Source organism: Myotis lucifugus, unplaced genomic scaffold (assembly GCF_000147115.1).
Source record: "Myotis lucifugus unplaced genomic scaffold, Myoluc2.0 scaffold_921, whole genome shotgun sequence".
Taxonomy (NCBI): domain Eukaryota; kingdom Metazoa; phylum Chordata; class Mammalia; order Chiroptera; family Vespertilionidae; genus Myotis; species Myotis lucifugus.
Window position 1 is genome coordinate 1 of NW_005871969.1, and position 21465 is coordinate 21465.

At 46.9% G+C, this 21465-nt stretch overlaps 1 protein-coding gene across 1 annotated transcript in view; it reads right to left on the reverse strand.

The window, feature by feature from the left end:
- Positions 1-402: 402 nt before the first annotated feature.
- The window catches only part of LOC102419585 (complement C3-like), a gene marked incomplete at its 3' end in the record, with an annotated part of 48946 nt that continues 27883 nt past the window's right edge, over positions 403-21465 (reverse strand). Inside the window, exons 22-38 of the mRNA XM_006106825.3 lie at positions 13996-14062; positions 13814-13900; positions 12928-13131; positions 12402-12477; positions 11950-12109; positions 10904-11002; positions 9251-9407; positions 6648-6811; positions 4909-5067; positions 4705-4764; positions 4495-4582; positions 4331-4382; positions 2360-2447; positions 2162-2254; positions 1005-1110; positions 704-793; positions 403-486 (exon numbers count right to left, since the gene is read on the reverse strand). Of these exons, the coding sequence (XP_006106887.2) occupies positions 403-486; positions 704-793; positions 1005-1110; positions 2162-2254; positions 2360-2447; positions 4331-4382; positions 4495-4582; positions 4705-4764; positions 4909-5067; positions 6648-6811; positions 9251-9407; positions 10904-11002; positions 11950-12109; positions 12402-12477; positions 12928-13131; positions 13814-13900; positions 13996-14062 (1834 nt within the window). The remainder of the gene's footprint in view (positions 487-703; positions 794-1004; positions 1111-2161; positions 2255-2359; positions 2448-4330; positions 4383-4494; positions 4583-4704; positions 4765-4908; positions 5068-6647; positions 6812-9250; positions 9408-10903; positions 11003-11949; positions 12110-12401; positions 12478-12927; positions 13132-13813; positions 13901-13995; positions 14063-21465) is intronic.

Here is a 21465-nt window from a genome sequence, read left to right on the forward strand (position 1 = left end):
TTGCACAAAAGTACTAGCCTCTCCCAACTGCATGGTATAGATAGGGACTACTATGCGAAATCCACGTTCGCCATTTCACACAATCAAGGCAAATTACAACCAGACTCTCTCGGTCTCACACTACCATATCTAGTCACAAACACGTTAGTTCACACTCTAGCACATTCCCAGCCCAGTCATAACCATGGTTCCCCAGCAAGTATGGCCTCTAATAACACACACACGAGTCACCCACAACCATAGCCTGAAACACATGGACCTGTGGCCACTCACAGCCAGTCACACACACACAGCCATGACCACACCTGCCATCACATAGTCTCACCCACACAACCACAGCCACACACACCATCACTCACACACAATCACACTTGCACGTGTGTCTCCCCACCCGTTCCTCACCATAGTCCACTCCCGGCTCACAGGCCTTGTCCACCCGGTCTTCTGCGGTGACCTGATCCTCTGAGTGGTGCATGAAGCAGCTCTCTGCGGGGTGGGTGGGCAGGGGACATGACCTAAGCTCCACTTCTCATCCAGGGCCCGCCACCCATGGGTGTGGTCAGCCCTAGGCCCATCCCTCTAGGTGTCCCCTGGGTGTGGGCTTTTGGGGCCCCTTGCATCACTGCCATGGAAGATGTGTGTGTGAGGAGGTTGGGGTATTAAGTGGGCGTGGCCTGCCACTTCCTGGCTTCTGTGTACCCACCTTCAGCACAGCGACATATTTCATTGTGGCAGATTTTGCTCAGCATTCCATCTTCCTTCTCCGGGTGGTAGAACTGGGTACAAGTCTCATCTGTGGGTAGAGGGAGTGGGAGGCATCAGAGAGGTAAGGCCTCCACCCAAGACCATGCCTGTGGGCTCAGTTCCCAACTCCAGTCCCTTAGACCTGGAGATGCTAGGTCCTGAACCCTGGGACTCCCAGGTCCCCAATCACCAAGCCCTGGGACCCCCATCTTATAGAACCTTGGGACCCTCAGACCCCAGGCTCGAGGTTGGCTGCTCACCCAGGTTGTAATAAGAGTACACCTTGACTGCCCCCGGCTGGATGAGCCCCACATTAAAGAACTGGTGAACTTTGAAGGATATACAGTCCTCTTGATTGTGTGAAATCTGGGAAAAGGAGGAGGTGAGTCAGTGGGAGGGAGTCCAGCATAAGGAGAAATGGTGGACCAAGGAGGGATCTGCAGGGAGAGGATGTCGGTGGTGGGGGAGGGGGGAGTGAGAAGTGGCAAAGATTAATGAGCAGGCCCACAAATCTATTTTCTTTTTCTCCAAGATTCATGGCTAGATTACACTTCTCAGCCTCCCTTTCCATTTGGTTTGACCATGAAATTGAATTCTGGCCAACAGATTGCTATCTGTGCCCCTGAAAAATCCCATGGTTATCAATACTGCACTGCATATTTGAAAGCTGGTAATGTAGTAAATCTTAAAAGTTATCACCACACACACATAAACACACATTAAAACTATGAGGTGGTACATGACCTTACTGTGGTCATCATTTTCCAATATACATATATCCAACCATTGCATTGTATACCTTAAACTTACAGTGTTATATGCCAATTATATCTCAATAAATCTGGGAAAGTAAATGAGAAAGGAAAAAAGAAAGGAAGAAAGACCGACATGTATGTATATGTGATAGACATGTATTAGTATATTTGGAGGAAATTGCTGACAATTAATGAACCTGGGTAAAGAGTATATAGAACTTTTTTTTTTAAAATATATTTTATTGATTTTTTACAGAGAGGAAGGGAGAGAGATAGAGAGTTAGAAACATCGATGAGAGAGAAACATCGATCAGCTGCCTCCTGCACACTCCCTACTGGGGATGTGCCCGCAACCCAGGTACATGCCCTTGACCGGAATCGAACCTGGGACCTTTCAGTCCGCAGGCCGACGCTCTATCCACTGAGCCAAACCGGTTTCGGCGAAACTTTTTATACTGTTCTACAATTTCTCTGTAAGGTTGGAATTACATAAAAAATTAAAAGTACAAAAATTAAAATGAAAACATTTTTTAAAAAATCCATCTCATGTACAATCAATCCTCTTTTCTTCTAGAAGGAATGGATCAAGCAGAGGACTCTAAGACCAATAGAGAAGGAAAAGGCCAGCCACATATGGGTCAAGGTCCCAATGGAAGCCTTACGTCATCCAGGTAGATGATGAGGGTGTTCTTGTTGGAGGAGGCCTTGTTGTCCAACTCGAACTTTGAGATGTACGTGTCAGTGCCACTGGCCAGCTGGAGAAGGGAAGAGCTTGTGAAAATCCTGTCCTTCCCTCAGCCTCTGCCAGGCCCCAGGCTCCTTCCCACCAATCCTAGCCCCCGAGCCCAGGATTTTCACACCTGCTTGAGGTCAGCAGTGTCAGGAGCAAAGCCAGTCATCATGGATATATCCAGGATGGACATAGTGGCATCGTGGTCTCCCAGGTACCTGGATGGGGCAGGGAGAGAGGGTTAGCCCTAGGGGTCAGTGTCTGGTCAGTGAGTGAGGCTTCTGGTTCCCACACAGCAGCATAGAGGATGTCAGATCTTAGGAAACACTCCCCAAGGGGAATAAAGGAAAGGTGTGTAATGGTTAAGGCGACTAACTGCTCAGCCTCTGAAGCCCAACTACATGGGTTCACATCCCAGCTCGATGTGACATTGGATGAGTCACTTCACTTCTTCAAACCTCAGTTCTTCTAGAAAATGAAGACAAGAGTATAGGCAGGTCTCACTTTGCATGATTCCATTATCACTGTCTAGTTCAATAACACCAGCTCCTCAGCAACATGGTCTAATTCCAGTACCACAATATATTAATGAGCAAACACCTAAAGGACAAATCTAGTTGCCAGCTCTTCAGTCCACCCACCACTATGTAAACAAGTGAGCATTACAATCAATGACCAATCACGTCACTTATTTCAAAGTCTGTCAGTGATGGGTCACCGATCACCCGTCATTCAAGCCATGTGTGTGGTTGTGTTACGTCCTTCTCTCTCATTAAAAACCCATGTGAGATTTTACCAAAATGGATCATTGAAAGGGAATTGCCAGCAAAGATGAAAGCACAGCACAGAAATGAGAGTGGTAACACTGGGAGTGAAATTTCAGCAGCACCTAAATGGAGCCAGAGAAGAAACAGCAGATGGTGGGGCTGTGGACCTGCTGCCCTTGGAGGGACCATCATGGGGGCAGAGGCACTTGGTGAAGGCAAGGCCATCACCATAAATGACGAAAGTGGTTGTGGCCAAAAATGATGTCCCAGAGGAGGTGACACTGGCAGAACACTTCCTGGTGAAGGAACTCTTAAATACCTCGTGACATCGAAAGCTCAGAGGATTACCTGTGGGAAGTTGACCTAAACTTAGAAGGAACATGACACTTCACAGCATCATAGAACAGCTGCTTGCTCCATATCGTAAGTGCTACAGAGAAGAAGGAGGCACTGTTCAAACCACAGGGCTTTGGACAGTGATGGCGAACCTACGACAAGGGTGTCAGAGGGGACACGCGAACTCATTTTTTTGGGGTTGATTTTTCTTTGTTAAATGGCATTTAAATATATAAAATAAATATCAAAAATATAAATCTTTGTTTTACTATGGTTGCAAATATCAAAAAATTTCTATATGTGACACGGCACCAGAGTTAATTTAGGGTTTTTCAAAATGCTGACACACCGAGCTCAAAAGGTTCGCCATCACTGGCTTTGGATAAGTGCTTCACAAAAAATCAAAACCAACTTCAATCTCAATGTTCTGACGTTTTAAATTACCGTGCACTAAACAAATACTCATCTCACTACACTTTTCCTTACTCTATATTTTTAAAACTGTCAGTACAAGAGTATTTGATGTTGTGATAAAAAAATAATGTAAGCCCTGCCAGTGTTACTCAGTGGTGGAGCTTCCCTCTATGAACCAGGAGGTCAAAGGTCTATTCCTGGTCAGAGCACATGCCCCAGTGAGGGCTCTATCCCCAGTAGGGGGCATGCAGGAGGCAGCCAATCAATGATTCTCATCATTGATGTTTCTATCTCTCTCCCCCTCTCCCTTCCTCTCTGAAAGAAATAAAAAGTTAAAAATAATAAACATGTAAAATTTCTGTAACAGTTGTAATCCTCCTTGTTGATTATCAACATCACTTTTCACAGTCTCATCTTATGTGGTCACGGCCATGCCGTGCTGTCTACCTCCTGAGGGTGCTCAGCACAGTACTAAGCACACAGCACATTCCCAGAGAATAGTAGGTATCTTGGATATTATTTACAGGAAATCTTGCTAGAGACAGAGGGATGTGCGAGATGAACCCCAGTGACACATGTCTTACCTGGTACAGATGTCGAGGTACATGCTGCGTGTGGCTTCCTGCGGCTTCTTCACTAGAAACATAGAGGACAGAAGGATGGAGGGCTGGGTCCTGATTCAGGAGCAGGGCAGACACTAGAATGGCAGTGGGGGAAGGGAGACAGATAGGGTCTTTATTCCTTCTACCTTCAGGGGCTGGTCGCAGGTTAACCTTGAGACTGAACTTATTGCAAGAGGTTCTGCCTTTGATCTTGGCCTGGTACATTGTCACCACCTGGAGAGTTGGGAGGGGACATGAGGTGTCGGCAAACTTGACTTGGGCAGGAGATGGTCCCTCTGGGCCAGAGGGGCTGAGAGAAGGTGATGAGCAAAGCAGGTGTGGGCTCCCATCCTTACCGACAAGGTGCCTTGTCCTTTCCCTTTAGCTGTTAATATGAAGTTCTCATTTTCCTTGGTCTGCAGGGAGTGGGGAGAGAAGAGAAGGTGTTGGGAGCCAAGCCTTCCCCTGGCTGCAATGGTCACCTGCCCTCCCTCCTGCCTCCTGCAGACTCTGACTGGCTGGAGGATGAGAGCGAGGAGGGTTTGGCCAAGCAGCTGTACCGTTTCTGATCGCAGGAGGCTAGCGGATTCCCAGAGGATGCGGTGCGTGACCGCAGAGCTGCGGCTGGGCAGGTTAATGGACACATCCAGATTCAGATCCTCATGGTCAGGGACATCCCTCTGGTATTGGGCCAAGGCTTGGAACACCATGAAAGTGGCCTAGAACCCATGAGAGAAGAAGAGGGTGATGTGAGAGACTGAGAAAGCATCAGAACCTGCTGGGGGATGAAAAGTTTCAGCTTAGAGCTGGGCCACTGAGACTGTGGCCTAAAATGCACCAGATGGGGTGAGGATAAGAATGGGGGTTGTTATATACTGAGGACATGTTCTAGAACTCTCTCAGTGAGAGAGGCTCAGTCTAGTGCTTGGTGACACTAAGACAGTGACCTAGACAGGACCAGAGGGCACAAGGGTAAGACTGGGGGTCATTAGACACTGAGGACATCTCCTAGAATTCTCCAAGGGACAGAGGCTTACACAAGAGTGTGGAGACACTGAACATGTCTAGATACATGAGAAAGTGCAGGCATAAGACTGAAGGTCTAATATGCCTAGCCCATGGACATTGGCAATAAGGTAGTGAAGACCTGAGGGGTGAGGAGGGGCTGGAAGGAGTGAGGTGGAGTGGGGATGAGAGATATCTGTAATATTTTCAACAATAAAAATATATTAAAAAATAAATAAAATAAAAACAGGCTAACAGCTGCTACCAAACAACAACAACAACAACAACAACAACAACAACAACAACAACATGTAAGGTCTAGTAACACTGAGAATGTGGTCTAGACCCATCCAGAGAAGAGATTCTAACACAGGGTTTGCAGATACCGAGAATGTATCTAGAGCCTATCGTGCATAAATAATAAAATTGGAATCTGGGGACAACTGAGCATATAATCTAGAATCCAAAAGTGACACTGAGCCCTGGCCAGGTGGCCCAGTTGGTTGGATCATTGTCTCATGCATCAAAAGGTTGCAGAGTCCATCCCCAGTCAGGACACATATGGGAAGCTATCCATTGATGTTTCTCTCTCACATCAATGTGTTGTTCTCTCTCTCTCTCTCTCTCTCTCTCTCTCTCTCTCTCTCTCTCTCTTTCTCTCAATCCATAAACATCACTGGATGAGGATGTTTTAAAAAATCTGAGAATACCACCAGAGAGAAAGGGGATCAAACTGAAGCCTGAGCTTGCTAGATTTGAGGTTGCTGAAACCATGGTCTAGAACCCAGCTGGAAGAGAGCAGGCTTTGATAATACTCTAGAAAACTGAGAACATGATGTAGAACCCATAGTAAGACAAGGTAATACTGGGAGCCTCGTGGAACTGAGTGCATGGTCTAGAACCCGCCAGAGGGAGAGATGGACTTGCTGATTCCCTATAATAATTGAGAATTGGCCTAGAACCCACCAGTGAAACAGAATAAGATGGGAGGCCTGGTGGAACTGGAAACATGGTCTAGAACCCATCAGAGAGAGGCTCACCTTTGAACCCTGGCCTTGAGAATGTGATCTGGACACCAGGAGGTAAACGGAGCTCAAAACACAACTTGGGGCATCCAGAATTTAGTCTAGAATCTATATATAGATTTGCAACCAAACCAAAAACAAAAGAAAAACCTGATTTCTCAACTTCATTTTAATCAACTGCCTCTCTTGGTCTCAGCATCTTATTTGGGAGGCCAGGCAGGCCAGATGTGGTAAGGATGCATTTGCCCGGGGGATGTGGGACCACTTGCCTGGGTGGAGCCATAGCCACCTCCGTAGTATCTCTGTTCGTTGAGCCAGCGCACAACAGGAGGTACAGAGTCAAAGTCTTTGAGCAGCAGCAGAGCCAACAGGGCATAGGATGTGGCCTCTATAGTGTGGAGCCTTTGCTCAGGCTCCTTCCAGTGGTTCTTATCTACAAGAGAGAATACCAGCCCCCATGCTCACTGCTCTGTCCAGCCTGGAGGTAGTTCAGAGAAAGCTCAGAAACAGACTTGTACTAGACCTTGGGTTCAGGTGTCCTGGCCCACATTTGTGGCTTTCAGTCTGCTGGTTCCTGCCTTACTCTCTTCCCTCATCAACCTCACTCTTCTGTTTAAATTCTGAACCGCAGCCCCTCTGATCTATGGGAGCAGATTCCCTAAGTTTGCCATGCTCATTCTCGCCTCTGAGCCTTTGCATCTTCTGTTCTCCTTTCTTGAAGCACCTTTTCTCCACCGACCCCAGGTTAATTCTTATCCACCCTGCACAATTCGGCTTCAATGGCACCCAAGACAGAGTGAGACCTTTCCTTCTGTCTCTTAAAGCATCCTGTGCTTCTCCTGAAGCACAATGATGCACTACAGAAATCTATTAACTCAATTTCTTTCCTCAACTGGAACAGGAGGCCATGATGGCAGTGGCTATGCCATATTCATTGTGATGTCCCAAGTGCCTAAGAAAGTACTCATGACGGGGACTGTCACCAAGAACCATTCCCTCCTCTTCCTGGGCACAGAGTTGGACTACATCTCCCAGAGGCCTTTGCAGGTAGGTATGGCCACATAACTGAGCTCTGGCTAATGGAATGTGCAAGGCAATTGATGGGGCCCTTTCCATGGCTGGTCTACCTCCCTTGCACAATCTTCCTGACTCTTTCCTTCTGCTTTAATAAAAGGGATTCTGAGGCCCCGAGATGGCAGAGCCATGAGAAGATAGAGCCTGGGTCCCTGCATCACTGTATAGAGGAGAGCTGTCCACCAACTTGGGACAGCCATACTTTGCTGTTTCTTGCACAGCAAGAAACCAACTTCTCTGTGTTAAACTACTTCAGTATACATTCAGATATGTTACAGAGGTGAGCATAAACCTGATAAGGTGTCATCACTTGAACCAGTGATTAAGTGCTCACAATGTGCTACTTATTGTCCTAAAATGCCTATGTCATTCTCTTATCTAATTCTAATAACCCTTGAAATAATGGGAATGCTATTAATAACTAGAGGTCCGGTGCATGAAATTCATGCATGGAGGGGGGCGTTCTCTCAGCTCAGCCTGCACCCACTCCAATCGGGGACCCCTCGGGGGATGTCTGACCGCCCGTGGGATCAGGCCTAAACTGGCGGTTTGACACCCCTGTCACAATCTGGGATCTCTGGCTCCTAACCACTCATCTGCCTGCCTGCCTTGGCCCCTAACACCTCTGCCTGCCTGCCTGATCACCCCTAACTGCCTCTGCCTGCCTGCATGATTATTCCTAAACTCTCTGCCTGCCTGATCGCCTCTAACTGCCTCTGCCTGCCTGACTGCCCCTAACTACCTCTGCCTGCCTCCCTGATCGCCCCTAACTGCCCTCCCCTGCCAGCCTGGTTGCCTCCAACTGCCCTGCCCTGCCAGCCTGATCTTGGCCCTAACTGCTCTCTCCTGCTGGCCTGTTCACCCCTAACTGTCTCTGCCTGACTGATCACCCCTAACTGCCCTCCTCTGCCATCCATTTTGGTTCTGATTGGTTAGTTTCCAGCACCAAAAGCTCCACCTCTCAGGCAGCCATTGGCTCCTTACATTCACCCAGATTTGGTTCTGATTGGTCAGTTTCTATGCCAGTCAACGCCTCTAGGCCTATCAATGGGGCCTGATCAGAAAGGCAGGGCTGATCAGCAGCCCCGGTGGAGGCCTGGAGCGAAATGGAGCCTCAGCTGTTGGCAAGGCTGAGAGAGAAAGAGAGGCAAGTTCCGATCAAGGGCTGCCACAGAGGCTATGGATGAGAACCTGCCTCTCTCTCTGCAGGCCTCTTTCTTGGCCTGATCCACAGTCCCTTAGTCAGTCAGTGCTGGATCAGGGCACCTGCAGTGGCCCCAGTCAGTGCTGGGTCACCATGGCAACCCAGCACTGACTTCCGGTCTGGTAGAGCCTTCGGTGGTAATGTTGTTACAATCCTGCTCTTTATTATATAGATAGTAAAGGCAATAACAACATCAGTGATAGATCTCTTACTATGTGCTAGACATTCTCCTAACCACATCACTCACTTAATCTTTGCATCATTCTTGTGATGTAGGTATCACTTTATACACAATGTCCAAAGAGGTTAATTGTACAAGATCACACCGTGAGAATGTGCCAGAGGGTGATTTGATTTTGAACTTGAATCTGTCTGATGTCAGAGCCCATGTCCTTGCTCCTGTGTCATAGCAAGTACTCAACAAATACTTGTTGAATCATGCAATGGACCTTTTGTGTCATGCTTGCAATGAGGACTTTTCACACCCAGACTCACTCTTCCCAGCTCAGCTTGGAGCTATGCAGCCCGGTTTAAGATGGCCACCCTCAACCCCCAGCCACGTATCTCTCCTTACCCCACCAGGCTGCCTCTCACCTGTGGCTGCTTTCAGAAATGTGTTGAGGAGAGGGCCCTCCAGCTTGCCCAACTGGGCCAGGGCATAGCCAGCAATAGCCACAGCATATGGTCTCTTCAAGTTCCTGTAGTGTGCTTCAAGGAAGTCTCCAGCCTTATTGATGCTGCCCCCAAGGCTCTATGAGAAAAAGATTTGGTACTCTGGTCAGGTGGCACTGCTGCCCCAGAGAGCTGACAAGGATCACACAATCACCACTTCCTGGGCATAAGGTTTCTGGCCTTGGTACATATTTGTCTTGGATCTGTCTATTTTTAAGGGTTCCCCAGACAGTTTAGCCACTGTGCACTGCTCTGTAACTGAATAACTATCATGTTCCTGGTGCAGTTTGTATACCAGTGGTGTGCTAGTAAATATTTAATAACCAGTTGTCTAGTCAGTTCAGGGGGTGAGGGTTCGGGAGCTGGTTTACTGATTGCCAATGACTGTGGTGTAAATACTTCCACCATGCTAATTTCAAGCTACCAGTGTGACATACCTTAACAGAGTGGGAAAGAGATGCCCCAAATAGGCACCCAGGGTTAACACACCACTGGGTCCACCTATTATCTAATCATCATCGTCATTGTGGCTAACACTCACTATGTGCTAGTCACATATCAACTCATTTAATCTCAAAATTCTATGAGGTAGGTTTTATTTTCATCACCATTCCTACTGCACAGAGAACACGGAGTCCCATGAGATGAGGTGCAGAGGCAGATATGCTTTGTAGTGTTTGCTGATTTTTATAGTTTAAATACAACCATGGCTGATTTCAACCTACCAGTATGGAGTCACTGACTGTAGAATTGGGAAGAGATTATATAGTTTGTCCACCGTATATGTACAACAGACATAAATAACCTCAAGATCATGGATAATGATAAAAGGTAGTAAAATAATTAAGAAGTGATGAGTTTTTAGTGTTTACTACCTTTGTTGTTTTTTCTTAATTGATTTGCCTTACCCTGTTTTTACATAATGTAGCTTACACATGTGTTACATCTAAAACTCAGAGAGTCCTAAAAATACAAAAATTATTATACCCATTTTACAGATGCACACACTGAGGCCCAGTAATGGGCCGTCCCTGAGAGTAATGATCTAAATGTAGGTCTGTCTGACTCCACTGCCCTAGAGCTGTCTCTTTTCTATCATATTATTTCAAATCTGCAAGGATTAAAACAAGGTTCCTCTGGCCTTAAAGGTAATAGCCTTTCTCTCCTCCCTCTCTTTTCTGGGGTCCTGAGGAGGGAGAAGCAGCTGTTGAAGTTGGGACCCTGGAGTTCCCACTTGGAAAGCTAAAGGTCAAACAGCGCACTCTCAAAACCCTAGGACAGCGGTTCTCAACCTGTGGATCCTGACCCCTTTGGCGGTCAAACAACCCTTTCACAGGGGCCACCTAAGACCATCCTGCATATCAGATATTTACATTACGATTCACAACAGTAGCAATATTACAGTTATGAAGTAGCAACGAAAATAATTTTATGGTTGGGTCACAACATGAGGAACTGTATTTAAAGGGCCAGAAGACTGAGAACCACTGCCCAAGGACAAAGCAAATGCCGCGATTACAGAACCTCCACAATCCCTGTGCCTGGGTAGGAGAGGGGAGGGCAGGGCACACTTACGTTGACCTGTCCCTCGCAAATATCTTTAGCCTCCTGCAGTGCGATGAGAACGAAGGCTGTGAGGGACACATCTTTCTCCTCAGCATCATTCAAGCCACCCTAGGGTGTGGAGGAGGAAGTAAGGATGGGGTCACCCATGAGCCTCTCATGCCAACCACCCCCCGTAGGATCAGCAGGGCAGGGCAAGGGTGGGTCTGTCCCCAGTGTCTCACAGGAGGGCCATACGCTAGTATCCATTCATTCACTCACTCATTCTGCAAATGTTGCTGGTGTTGTGGGTAAGATGGCTCCAGCCCTCATGGAGCTCCCTATCTCGTAGGGGAGACAGGCATGAGCCACCAGCTCATCACAGATCTATCGTTACAAACTGACCAGAGCTGCGCAGAAGTGGATGTGGCGGTGAGAATGGATAGTGGGGGTGTGTCTTGGTCAGGGCAGTTGGAAAGGTGTCCCCAAGGGATGACAGGTGGAGCCACAATCTGAAGAGTGAGTAGGACTCAATTGTCAAAGAGGGCAGTGGGAACAGCATGTGCAAAGGCCCTGTGCACTGGAGCAAGTACAGATGGAGTGTGGAGAGGGAAGGCTGCGAGGCTGGAAGCCCGAAGATCAGGCTGAAGCTGTGGTTTGCTCACTTGAGCACACGTCAGCATTACCTGAAGTCAGGGGCTTATTAAAACCCCAATTCCTGAGCCCCACCCCCAAAGTTTCTGATTCATGTATCTGGGATCCAGCCCAAGAAGGTCCATTTCTAACAAACTTGTAGCTGATGCTGATGCTGTTGGCCTGGAGACTAGAGTTTGAGAAACACAATTCTATAGACCTGTGAGGGTTTTTATCAAAGCAATGGGGGCCTAGGGAACTTTCATTTTGCACTGGACCCTGAGGTCTCTGGTTTTTGCAAAGGAGAAGTGACCATCGTGGCTCCTTTATTTTCTGTCCATCCCACGGTGGGAATTGGACAAATGGCAGACGGAGCCTGTCTCCTGTCCATGCGGGGGCACTCAGGCACTCCTCTCCCCCAGCCTGGCCTGAATACGGCCTCTTACAGTCATTTGTAGTTGTCCCACGGGTGAATCCTCCTGGAAGACTCCATCAGGCCTCTGCTTCTCCAGGATCAGCCACTTGATAGCCCCACAGATGACTTCGGAGTCGATGGCGATGAGGTTGGTGGCCAGAGAGAAGACCTTGACCACGTAGGCTGTCAGCCTGGGGTGGGCACAGAGCATGAGCCAATTGGCTCTGGGATCCAGAGACTGCCATCCCAGCCAAGCAAGGACCTGCTCAGGTGAGCCCAGTATCCCGGGCCAGGTCTCAGGACCCAATGTTGCTTGTAGGCACTGCTTAGTGACGGCAGGTGACTCAGCTAGTGGGCACCTTGACTCTGAAGGTGGAGGGGTCCAGAGGCACAGGGCTGTGTAGGGGAGGCCAGCCTAGATCACCCGAGGCCAGGGCCCAGGCCCTGCTCAAGGGATGCAGGGCCAAGGATGGGCAGGCTCACCAGGTGCTGGACTTCCGACTCTGGTAGGCAGCAAAGGCCTTGTTGGGATGTCTGTAGCTCAGTTGCTGCGTGTACCCTGCAAGGAAGAGAGAGGTGTCACTGGAGGAGTGAGGGCTGAGTGGAGGCAGTGGATGATGCGGGTATGCGAGGAAGGAGAGAGGCTTAGAGAGGAACAAGGATTCTGTGAAGCGGGGAAGGTGAGTTCAGAGAGGAGAGAGGGGGCTCAGGACCAGGAGGAATGTCTAGAGGCGAGGGGAGCTTATAGGGTGGAGGGACTCTGCAAGGGTGCAGGGATCAGAGTGAGGAGGAGTAAAAGCTTCTTAGAGGAGAGGAGGTTCAGAGAGAGAAGGGCTCTCAAGGGAGTTCATTGGGAGAGGGAACTCAGAATGACCAGGGTCTCAAAGAAGGGAGAGCAGGAGGTCTCAGAGAAGGGGTGGGGCCACAAGAAGGGGCGGGGCCTCAGAGGAGGAAGGAGCTCAGAGAGGGGCCTCAGAGTGGGGGCCTCCAATAGGGGAATGGGTCATACCCTTCTTGATGAGGTCCAGGGCCTCCTGCCGCTTGTCAATGCCAAACTTGTCCCACTGCTCAGAGTGGTCCAGGTAGTGCACCGCGATGACAGTGGGCGTCATGTAGATCATGTTCTGCTCTCCACAGCCCCAGGGTACCTGGATGAGGTGCCCCAGCTGCTGCCCATCAATGGCGTCCTCTGCCATCTGGGCCACTGGGGTCCCTGCAGCCAGGAGGAAGGAAGGTGTTCACGCAGCAAGACCTACTGTGGGGGGAAGAGGGTTGGGGCTGCCCCCAGCCTCCTCAGGCTCCAACCAGCCAGAGCCAAAGAGTCAGGGACAGATGGAGGCATGTGGCTGAAGGGGGCCAGGTGGGTTGTCCCTGGGTCCTCATGTGCCACCAGTGGTAAAATAATTCCAGGAACAATGGTCATGAATATGTCTATCATGCTTAATGCCATTTGCCAAACTCCCTTCTAAGATAACACTATATAGCATCTCATTTAATTTTCCCAACAGCCCTCGAAACAGGTACCGCTATTTGCCTTCATCACAGATCAGGAAACCAAGAGTCTCTGTCCCAAACCTAAGAGCTCAGAGGTTGCAAGGGGCTTTGCTAGCTCCTTCCTGTGCCTTCTCCTCCCAGTCCTCCATCCTGGGCAATTCGTTCCAGAATTTCTGTTCTTGAACTCTATCACTTCTCATTGAAGCATCTTTAGCAGCAGAAGCTAAGTACTGCCTGGAGCCTTCTGTGAGCACATCAAGGAGAGGCTGTTCTAGCACATGAGAAGGAGGGAGGCGTCATGGTTCTATATTCCCGGAAGTGATGGAACTGGGTGCCCTCTTCAGGGGTCATGGCTCCCACATTTTCCTGGGCCCCATTGGGTTGGACCAAGGCCATCTCACCCTGCAGGAGGATCCTGGTTTCTGACTCTGTGTCAGGGACTTGGTCACTGAGGTCTGCAGCCTCGACCTCCACTCGCTGCACACCGTCTGTTGGTGGAATGGGAGACACCCTTGGCACCAGCCTCCTTTCACCAGACCCTGCACACCACCCAGGCCTCACCCCCACTCCTGCCCTGACTCACTTTGGCCCAGGTGTTGTGGATCCAGTGTCTTAACGGCCACAGTTTTGTTCATTCTGATTCCTTCAGGCTGGACAGTGTTGAGGGAAGGGGGAGGTGGGTGAATAAAAGGAAAGACAGAGCCACAGCTGGTCAGCAGGGCACTGTTCTGTGGATTACTGTAGCCTAGATGGTATCTTCTAGTCTTAGCTGTGTGACTGGGAGCTAGTTATTTAACCTCTCTGTGTCTCAGCTTCCTTCCTTATAGGGAGGAGGCAATACAAACATCTACCTCATACTATTGTATGATATAATAACAACATTATAAATTAATAACAATAAAATAGCAAAGCTTTGGAAATCTTCCTATGTGCCTAGAAGCTTCCTTTATTCTGGTTAACTCATTTAATCTTTATAATAAGGTACTGCTATTATCATTCCCATTTCAAAGATGAGGAATCGGGCCCTGGTCAGTATGGTTCAGCTGGTTGGCCATTGTCCCATACACAGAAAGGTTGCTGGTTTGATTCCAGGTCAGGGCACATGCCCAGGTTTCGGGCTTGATCCCAGGTTTCGGGCATGCAGGAAGCCGCCGATGGCTGTATCACTCTCACATTAATGTTTCTCTCTCTCCCTCCCTCTTCTTTGCGTTCTCTCTCTCTCTCTCTCTCTCTCTCTCTCTCAATAAAAGTTCTTAAAACAAAACAAAACACATAAACTTATAACGATGGTGAAATTGGAGAACAGAGAGCTGAAGTAACTTGCCCAGAGCCACTCAGCTAATAGGACAGAACTGGAATATGAGCCTGGCAGTCTGGCTCTAGAGTCTGTTTTCAGCCCAATGCCGCTCAAAGGATTAAATAACATAAAAATCAAATGGAATTTTAAAAATTAAATTAAATTAAAAAATAAATTGCAATAATTAATTTAAAGTAAGTGAAAAAAATACAAAAAAGTAAACATATTAAATTAAAATTTTAATTAATTAATACTTGTTTTAATCCTTACCTGAGGATGTTTTATTGATTTTTAGAGATAGGAAAGGAGAGAAAAAGAGAAATTGATGTGTGAGAGAAATTTTGGTTGCCTCCGGTATGCACCCTGACTGGGGATAGAACTTGCAATCTGGGTATCTGCCCTGACCGGGAATCAAACCCACAACCTTTCCGTGCGTGAGATGACTCTCTAACTATATGGGCCAGGGCTAAAATTAACTTTTTAAACAAATTATTTAAATAAATAATAAAATAAAAGACTGTGCTTAAGTATTTAGCAGTGTATGGGGCTATCTGAATTAGCATCAAAGACCCAACACAAGACCTCATATGTCTTCAGGTAAGTCTACTGTGGATACACCTTTTTTTGCCTTCCAGAACCCATTCTCCTTTCATCTGGTAATAAATCCCAGATTTTCCTTTGCAGACTGAGTTCCTTCTCAAAGTGTGATGGTAAATATTTAAATCCAGCTGTCCCAGAAGAAAAAATCCAGACTTGCAGCACTACCAATTTCCTTGGTGTAAATATCACCACCGTGATGGATTTCAAGCTACCAGAGTTAGTGAATACAGAATTGGGAAGAGCTGGCCACGCAGGTTTCAGCACTATTTGGTTTTTCTTTCCCACCAGTGCCTATGCTAGGCCATATTGGGATCCAAGGCAAAAGAAAAAAATGTGTGCCACTAAATATATACTTTAGTGTATTTTTTTAAAAATTAAATCTTTATTGTTCGGATTATTACAGTTGTTCCTCTTTTTCCCCCCCGCATAGCTCTCCTCCACCCAGTTTCCACCCCACCCTCTGCCCTTACCCCTCCCACTGTCCTCATCCATAGGTGTATGATTTTTGACCAGTCTTTTCCTGCACCCCCACACCCCTTTCCCCCCAGGAATTGTCAGTCCACGCCCTTTCTATGCCCTTGGTTCTATTATATTCACCAGTTTACTCTGTTCATCAGATTTTTTATTCACTTGATTTTTAGATTCACTTGTTGATAGATACGTATTTGTTGTTCATAATTTTTATCTTTACCTTTTTCTTCTTCTTCCTCTTCTTAAAGGATACCTTTCAGCATTTCATATAATACTGGTTTGGTGGTGATGAACTCCTTTAGCTTTTTCTTATCTATGAAGCTCTTTATCTGACCTTCAATTCTGAATGATAGCTTTGCTGGATAAAGTAATCTTGGTTGTAGGTTCTTGCTATTCATCACTTTGAATATTTCTTGCCACTCCCTTCTGGCCTGTATAGTTTCTGTTGAGAAATCAGCTGACAGTCGTATGGCTACTCCCTTGTAGGTAACTGACTCTTTCTCTTGCTGCTTTTAAGATTCTCTCTTTGTCTTTTGCTCTTGGCATTTTAATTATGATGTGTCTTGGTGTGGTCCTCTTTGGATTCCTTTTGTTTGGGGTTCTATGCGCTTCCTGGACTTGTAAGTCTATTTCTTTCATCAGATAGGGGAAGATTTCTGTCATTATTTCTTCAAATAAGTTTTCAATATCTTGCTCTCTCTCTTCTTCTGGCACCCCTATAATTCAGATGTTGGTACGCTTGAAGCTGTCCCAGAGGCTCCTTACACTATCTTCATATTTTTGGATTCTTTTTTCTTTTTGCTTTTCTGGTTGAGTATTTTTTGCTTCTTTGTATTTCAAATCTTTGACTTGATTCTTGGGATCCTCTTGTCTGCTGTTGTATCTCTGTATATTATTCTTTATTTCAGTCAGTGTATGCTTAATTTCTAGTTGTTTTTTTTTTTATATCCTCCAGGGTCTCACTAAATTTATCGGCGGTTTCTAGAAAATTCTTGATAAACCTTATAACCATGATTTTTTAAAAAAAATATATATTTTATTGATTTTTTTACAGAGAGGAAGGGAGAGGGATAGAGAGTTAGAAACATCGATGAGAGAGAAACATCGATCAGCTGCCTACTTCACACTCCCCACTGGGGATGTGCCTGCAACCAAGGTACATGCCCTTGACTGGAATAGAACCTGGGACCCTTAAGTCCACAGGCCGACACTCTATCCGCTGAGCCAAACCGGTTAAGGCATAACCGTAGTTTTGAACTCTATATCCAGTAGTTTGTTTTCCTCCATTTCTGTCATTTGTGACTTGTTTCTTTGTCTTCGCATTTTTTATGCTTCCCTGTGTTGGTAGAGTGGCTTTGTGTGGTAGGTGTCCTATAGGGCCCAGTCGCTCAGTCTCCCCAATTACCTGAGGTGGACACTCTTGGTGCACCCCTTTGTGGGCTTTGTGCAAAGTCTTGTTGTAGTTAAGCCTTGATTGTTATAGGTATCACTGGGAGGAATTGACCTCCAGGCCAATTGGCTGTGAGAATCAGCTGTGTCTATGGTGGGAGAACTTCTGTGCTGAAGACACCCTTCAGGGGCAAGACTTGCTTCAGTGGGGCTTTGGTGCTCACTGACTCTGCCCCCTGAGTGTGTCCCTTATGGATCTGAGGAGTTGTAATCTGGATGGTCCCATTCTGACCACTGGGTACACTGGCTCTTGGGCCTAAGGAGGTGCTAATTTAGCCTTGGCCTGAGGCTACCCAGCAGGAGCTATGAAGAGATCTGCAGATACCCCTTCCTTGTTTGGGGTTTGGAGGTGCCCAGATAAGGCCCAGCTGTGAAGCAATGCAAGCTGCTGTGGGGCCTTGGGCCTTCTCTTGGAAGTTCTGGGTCTGTCTGGCCCAGCTTCAGGTTTTTAGGTAATTTTCAGATTGCAAAGGGCCAGGGTATTCATATACAAAAGCCTCTGCGTGCAGCTTGGGTGGGGAAGGGTCTTAGGGAATCAACAGGGCGGAGCAAACAGCTATGGCTGATCCTCAGCCCTGCCCTCAGAGGCCCGGTGTCTCAGTGTCCCAGTAATCGCTGCAAGCACCTCTGAGAGAAAGCCGGCCTCGAGTTCCGAGTTCTGTCCACTGCCAGACAGTCCAGTTTCTCCCTGTATGAGTCTGGGTCCCCAGAGACTCACCCGGAACTGGAGTTCAGAGCAGTCGGGGGCTTGTGACTCCCTCCTGATTCAAAAAGATGGCGGATTCCTCAGTTGCCAGCCCTTGCTGCGTGAGCCTCCATACCTCGGCACTTTCCTTCTGCACCTCCTGTGAGTCTCAGTGTGCTTTTCTCTTTCCTTCTAGTTGTAGAAGTTCCATGCAGCCAGCCTTCCTGTAGTTCTGGATGATGTCCGTTTTGTCTTTTAGTTGTATTTTTGAAGTTGTTGTGAGAGGCAGCAATTTCCGGTGTTTACCTATGCTGCCATCTTGGTTTCTCCTTGCCCCTGTAATCTTAACTCTACTTTAATGTATTTTTAACTGGTAATATTATTCCAGAACATTATAGTAATTGAAAAAATATGAAATTTGCATCCCTTAAAGCCAGGAAAGAAAAAGTATAACAAATTCTGGTTTGGGTGTGAATAAAACATTTCAACATAAAAATCACACTGTTAGTTTTAACATATTGTATTTCACTGATTCAAGGCTTTTCTCAACTACTTTAACAATTTGAGGGAAAATCAATCATTAAAGAAAATCCACAGGCATGTCTGTGGGGGCACTCACTTTTCCTTTTACTTCATGCTCCAATATGGCTTGGCTAGACACTGGCAGAGTCTGTCTCTTTTTAAAACTTTGATGTTTTGTTCATCACAGATATTTTTGGCATTAGTTTTGACTTCTTAATCTATTGCATTAAAATATTAGTGATCTGACGCTATAAATGCAGCTGCTGAGCAGACGCAAGGCCCCGAGTCTGGGGAGAGAAGAAATTCTTCAGCTCAAGTCCAGGGTCGTCTCTTAGTCGTGACCTTGCACAAGTTACTATCTCCTCTGTACCTGTTTCTGTGTAAAATGAATTGCACCATGTCCCAGGCACCTTCTACATAGGTAGAGCCTACCATGCCCAGGGTCTAGCCCTTCTGAGATGTATTATTTTCTCAGAAAATGATTAGCCAGTACAACCATTCTGATGGCCAAGCATCTGGCAGACACGTTTAGATTCAGCTATTAACTCGGTAGGTATTTACTTATTACCTACTTTGTGCAAGAAATGCGAGAGCTGAGGTGTTGGCTTTCATAGAGCCAACATGCTGGTGGCTGGATCAGGTCTTTATAACTGAGACAACGCTTTACATAACTTTAGCTGTAAATTACACAATTGCATGTGCACCCATTTGTGCTGAGTGCAGTTTTGTAAAACTGCCCAAGTTCTAAATCATAAGATGGAAGTGGAGTGAGGAGAGAACAATATGGGTTTACACATCTTCACATCAATGTCTGTGAGGTGCTGCACACTGGTTAGCTGGGGGCTGGCGGGAGACGGTGAAGCAGAGACAGTGGCATTGAAAGGTCGTGGCCATGTCTAAAGGTCGTGGCCACATTTCTTAGCATCTTGTTAACTCATTCATCTTTGCATGAACTGGGCTGTTTTCTCAGACAAGATCAGTTTTCCCACCCAGCACTAAAAGACTATCAAATCCTGTCAGCATTTTGAGGCTTTTATCAGATGCCAAATATCCCATCTAATAATAGACAAACATGGTAATTGACTGTAACTTCCTTACACTTCCCATTTGCTAATCAGCAAGATATGCAAATTAACTGCCAACAAAGATGGCGGCTAATTTGCATACTGCAGGTGGGACCGTCTCTCGAGGCTGCCTGTGGGCCCGGGGCCCAAGATCCCTGACCCGGCTAGGCTGCCCGCGGGCTGCCGATTCGTGACCTGGCGAGGGAGCAAAGAGGTGGAGAAGAGAGAGAGCCCAGGTGGCAGAGAAGGGAGGGAGCCGAGGGCTAAGCGGCGAAGGGAGGGAGCGAGGCAGCGGAGAAGGGAGCGAAGCCTGCCTCGGTGGGCTTTGCTCCCTTCTCTGCTTCTCTCCGTTCTCAGGAAGCCCTATTCTTGCAGGAATAGGCCCGAGGAAGCCCTATTCTTGCAGGAATCTTCCTGCAACAGGCATCTAGTCTTCATATAAACTAAACATATGGATCAATTCTAAACTAGAGAGAATCCCCAGGTGAAAATGGAAGAAGTAAAAAGGGAACCAGCAATGTTAGAATTCAAAGGTGTTCTCCGATCCAGGTAAAAAGGCTGAGTGCCCCAATGAGGCACAAACATCAGCTACCTCTCACCTGGGTGCACCCCACCCTTGAACTGTCCTCTCAGCCCTCACAGGGTGTGGTAGCACTTGGCTCCTCCCAGGTCCCACTTCTCCAAAGCTCAAGGGCTACTGCATGGCCAGCATGCTCCTGACCTGGGAACTTCTTCCCCTCTCCCCCTCCCACCTCTAATTAAAACAGATGTGAAGACTGGCTGAGTTGCCTGCAAAGAGCTCTTTAACTAGTCAGCTGCCGAGATGCCAGGTGGGTCCTGGTCTGGAGAGAGCTTGTAAGCCTCGTAAATGTTATTAAAGTATTTTACTTTACAATTATAAAAATAAGTAAATAAAATATTAGTGATCTTGTTTATGATCTTGTTTTGCTTTAAAATATTAAAAAAGATGACAAAAGCATTTTATTAATGATTCTATCTGTTATTATATTTGAAAGTGTTCCAAAATGTGGGTAAAAGTAGGAATGTAACTGTTAATATATATTTTAAGACCAAAAATCTCAGGTAATAGGACATTTGAGATCTTGTTCCCCAGCACATGTCATGAGTTTGGCTCAAATAAGTTCATAAAAATTCAACAACAAAAATCACAGGTTAAAACAGAACTTTCCTGCCTGGTCGGTGTAACTCAGTGTTTGAGCCTCAACCCATGAGCCAGGAGGTCAGGGTTTCATTTTAGGTCTGTGTTTCAGGCTGGATCCCCAGTAGAGGTTGTGCAAGAGGCAGCCAGTTGATGATTCTCTCTCATCAATGTTTCTAACTCTCTCTTCCTCTTCCTTCCTTTCTCTGAAATCAATAAAAATATATATTTAATAAATTAGAACTTTCCTATATTCTAGCATCATATATTATTGCTTTATAAAGTTTGGTTGTGAAATATATTTCCCCAAAATTTTTAAAGTCAAGGTGATGAAAAATGGTGGTGGAGTAAGTGGATGCTGCACAGACATGTTCCCAGGGCCAAACTGGAATAAGAAGTATAATATAGGAAAACTTTCTGAGTAACCAACAAAAAAATTGCTAGAGAGAATCCTAATAACCGAGGACAGAAAGTGGAGACTGCATAGAGACTGGTAGGAGGGGCGGAGGTGCAAAAGGGCTGGCCGTGTTCCTTCAGAAAGCAACTTAAGTTCCAGAGAAATATCTCAGCTCTGGGGTCTCAGAACTAAGAAGAGGAGCCACACAACATTGGGCTGTGAAAGCAGTGGTTTTGCTGTCTGCCAGGGAGAGTTGGCTGAAATTCAGGCACCCTTGTAAAGGGGTAACACTCAAAATTCCCTTGGAGCCACTCACCTTGTGCTCCAGAAGAGGGAGGGCAGAGTGGACAGGAGCTGTGTGAACAGAAGCTAGGATTGGGGGCACTGGGGTTAGAGGCCAGAAGGCAGA